Source organism: Rutidosis leptorrhynchoides, chromosome 11 (assembly GCF_046630445.1).
Source record: "Rutidosis leptorrhynchoides isolate AG116_Rl617_1_P2 chromosome 11, CSIRO_AGI_Rlap_v1, whole genome shotgun sequence".
Lineage (NCBI taxonomy): Eukaryota > Viridiplantae > Streptophyta > Magnoliopsida > Asterales > Asteraceae > Rutidosis > Rutidosis leptorrhynchoides.
The window spans coordinates 159,192,331-159,194,689 of NC_092343.1; the positions used below are offsets into that span (position 1 = coordinate 159,192,331).

At 35.9% G+C, this 2,359-nt stretch overlaps 1 protein-coding gene across 1 annotated transcript; it reads right to left on the bottom strand.

Annotated features, from left to right (window-relative positions):
• Nucleotides 1-576: 576 nt before the first annotated feature.
• Nucleotides 577-1,637, bottom strand: LOC139875131 (F-box/FBD/LRR-repeat protein At1g13570-like). Its single transcript, XM_071862495.1, has 3 exons — nt 1,543-1,637; nt 953-1,097; nt 577-861 (listed from the first exon to the last, which is right to left on the bottom strand). Exons 1-3 carry the CDS (start codon nt 1,635-1,637, stop codon nt 577-579), a joined length of 525 nt encoding a protein of 174 aa, XP_071718596.1.
• Nucleotides 1,638-2,359: the final 722 nt, after the last annotated feature.

The window sequence follows — 2,359 nt, forward strand, 5'->3', positions numbered from 1 at the left end:
TAGGTAAAATATACACCACAAAACTATAGTGTTATAAAGAGACCTTAGTTTTACATATTTAAGGTGGATGGAAAGTAACTTTAAAATACACAATAATATCGAGTTTTCCCTACATTTATAATTTATAGTTATAATTTCAGAAGTAGCCCCTGTATCATGAGCTGCTGTGTACAATTCTTGTAGATTTCTCAAGTAAGCAAGCAAACCACAAAAAATACCGAAAGGTAGTAAGGTTTGTACCTTACAAGTTGGAAAGCAGACATTGTCATGACTAATTAAGAAAGAACAAGGAAAGTATTGATTATATTGTGCACAAGCTACCATACCTACGATCGTTCCACACAATAACTGACGAACCAAGAAATGCTTCCTGCTATGGCACACATTATTTATCTTAATAACAACCATCGACCATTTTTTTTATAAATTACCAGGAAACATGTGTTGCAAGTTGCAACTTTTGTATTAATTAGTACCCAACATACAAAACATGGAAAAAAAAAAAAAAAAAAAAAAAAAAAAACCCAACATGAGATAATCAAATCTCAATGTAATTGGAAGTTGTTAAAGAACTAGCTACGGATTTAAATAGAGAAGCTCTGCTTTCGAGGAAGCTCGTGGAAACTGCATAACATGTTTACTATTGAGTCTTTCATGAACATCAGTTACATTAGGTTGGATCGACATTTTTTCAAGAGTGGGAGAATGAGCAAGTAAAAGCTTTATAAAGAGCAACACGGGTCTCGATCCATCTACACGTGTGATTTCTATAGTTTTCAACTGATTCAATGTCTGGCCCAAACAGTTTGATGCTTCCAAATAACTGGATGCCGGTGTCACATCAAAATGCATGTGCCGAGTCTAGTCTAGAAAAACATTAAAATTTAGAAAGTGCATTGGCATCAAACGTATTCGCTATATAAGCATATAAAAGAAGTTTGACATTATTTACCGTCAGCAAATTCATCAAATGAAGTTGTTCAATGTCAGGTGAGTTTCGAAGCATAAAGAGAGCACCTTGAAGTTGATCCAGATCACCAAAGTTGATGTTTACAATCCTAAGAATCTTTAAACTATTAGCCTTGTTTGGAAGCCACCTGGATAAATTTTCTTAAACAAAAAGTTGTGCGGATGAAAGAGAGATTTCCAGTTACAAAAGAAAATCTAAAAACTGCTATAAATTGGACTAGAAAGGTATTCTCTTTGTGCAAACTTGATATGATAGAGAACGGTATTTTTCTTTGTTCTTTTTTGTCGGCATCACCCAGAGGGGAATTAACCATCTTCGCGATCATTTGCGACGCATGCAGGGGCGGTACGTAGTGGAACCCAAAGGGGGTATCCGGCCCACCTGGATTTTACGGAACAAAAAATTTTACACTAAAAATTTTTTGTTTTTTACAAAAAAATAAGGTTTTTTTTAGTGTTTGCCCCTGCTGACAATGAAAAATTTATTAAATTTTTACACCGCGCCGTCTGTGTCCGAATTCAAGTTCCGCCACTGGACGCATGCACGCACTTTCGGGAGGAAACCCGAATCACATTGCAGGAACTCGATCCTTAAACCATTTCGACCGCGTTTGAACCTTTAATGGATCTAGGAGAAAACCCCCCTCAGGTTTGATCTGGAGCTCCATATTTCATTTCTGGCAGATTAATTTAGAGGATGAGCTGAGCGAGGCTCAAACACAAGGAATGGGGATACCACACGCCTAGAAGTGCGGTGGTGATAGAGAACGGTATTAAACATTACAATTTAAAGTTCAAATCATACCTTAAGAAAAAAAACATCCATGGTGAAATACACAATATTGGGCAAGTTAATTAAACTCGTTGCATAATTCATTTTTTCATCACCTAAAATGGATTGGTTGAAAGCTAAACCAAGTCTAGTAAGACATCGATCATGCAATAACGCGAGAAACAAGGCATCGGGGGAACAATTAAGAAGTAAAGTTTGCATCTTTGTAGCCTTAATGTTGAAATTTTGAACATTGATGCATAAAATCATGTGCAACTTCTTAAGCTCTGGTAATTCTATGACAGTTGTACATAATGTTGAAGATGTGAAGAATTTGATCAAAGGAACAAGGCTTGACTTAATGAACAAGTCGTAGAGAACTTGACTTGGTGAACAAGTTGTATGGAGCTTGACTAGGTGAAGAAGTCGTAGAGATTCTCTTGCCTTAATTAAATCTTCTAGTAGGAATGGAGTATGGAGCAAGTAATAGATATTTATGGAATGTCTTTTGCTTGAAGGATAAGTTTAACTTGGTGGACAAGTTTAACTCTTCCTATAAATTGTAACCCCTAGCCTCATTGTAATTGTGTGCACAATAATATAAGAAAATCTCTGATT

Bases quoted from the DNA above. Each gene is read 5' to 3' on its own strand.
- LOC139875131 (XM_071862495.1), bottom strand. From the start codon at position 1,637: ATGGAGCTCCAGATCAAACCTGAGGGGGGTTTTCTCCTAGATCCATTA. The intron at 1,098-1,542 runs GTGATTCGGGTT...AAATTTATCCAG, and splicing joins AAGGATCGAGTTCCTGCAAT to GTGGCTTCCAAACAAGGCTA. The intron at 862-952 runs GTAAATAATGTC...TTTCTAGACTAG, and splicing joins ATTTGATGAATTTGCTGACG to ACTCGGCACATGCATTTTGA.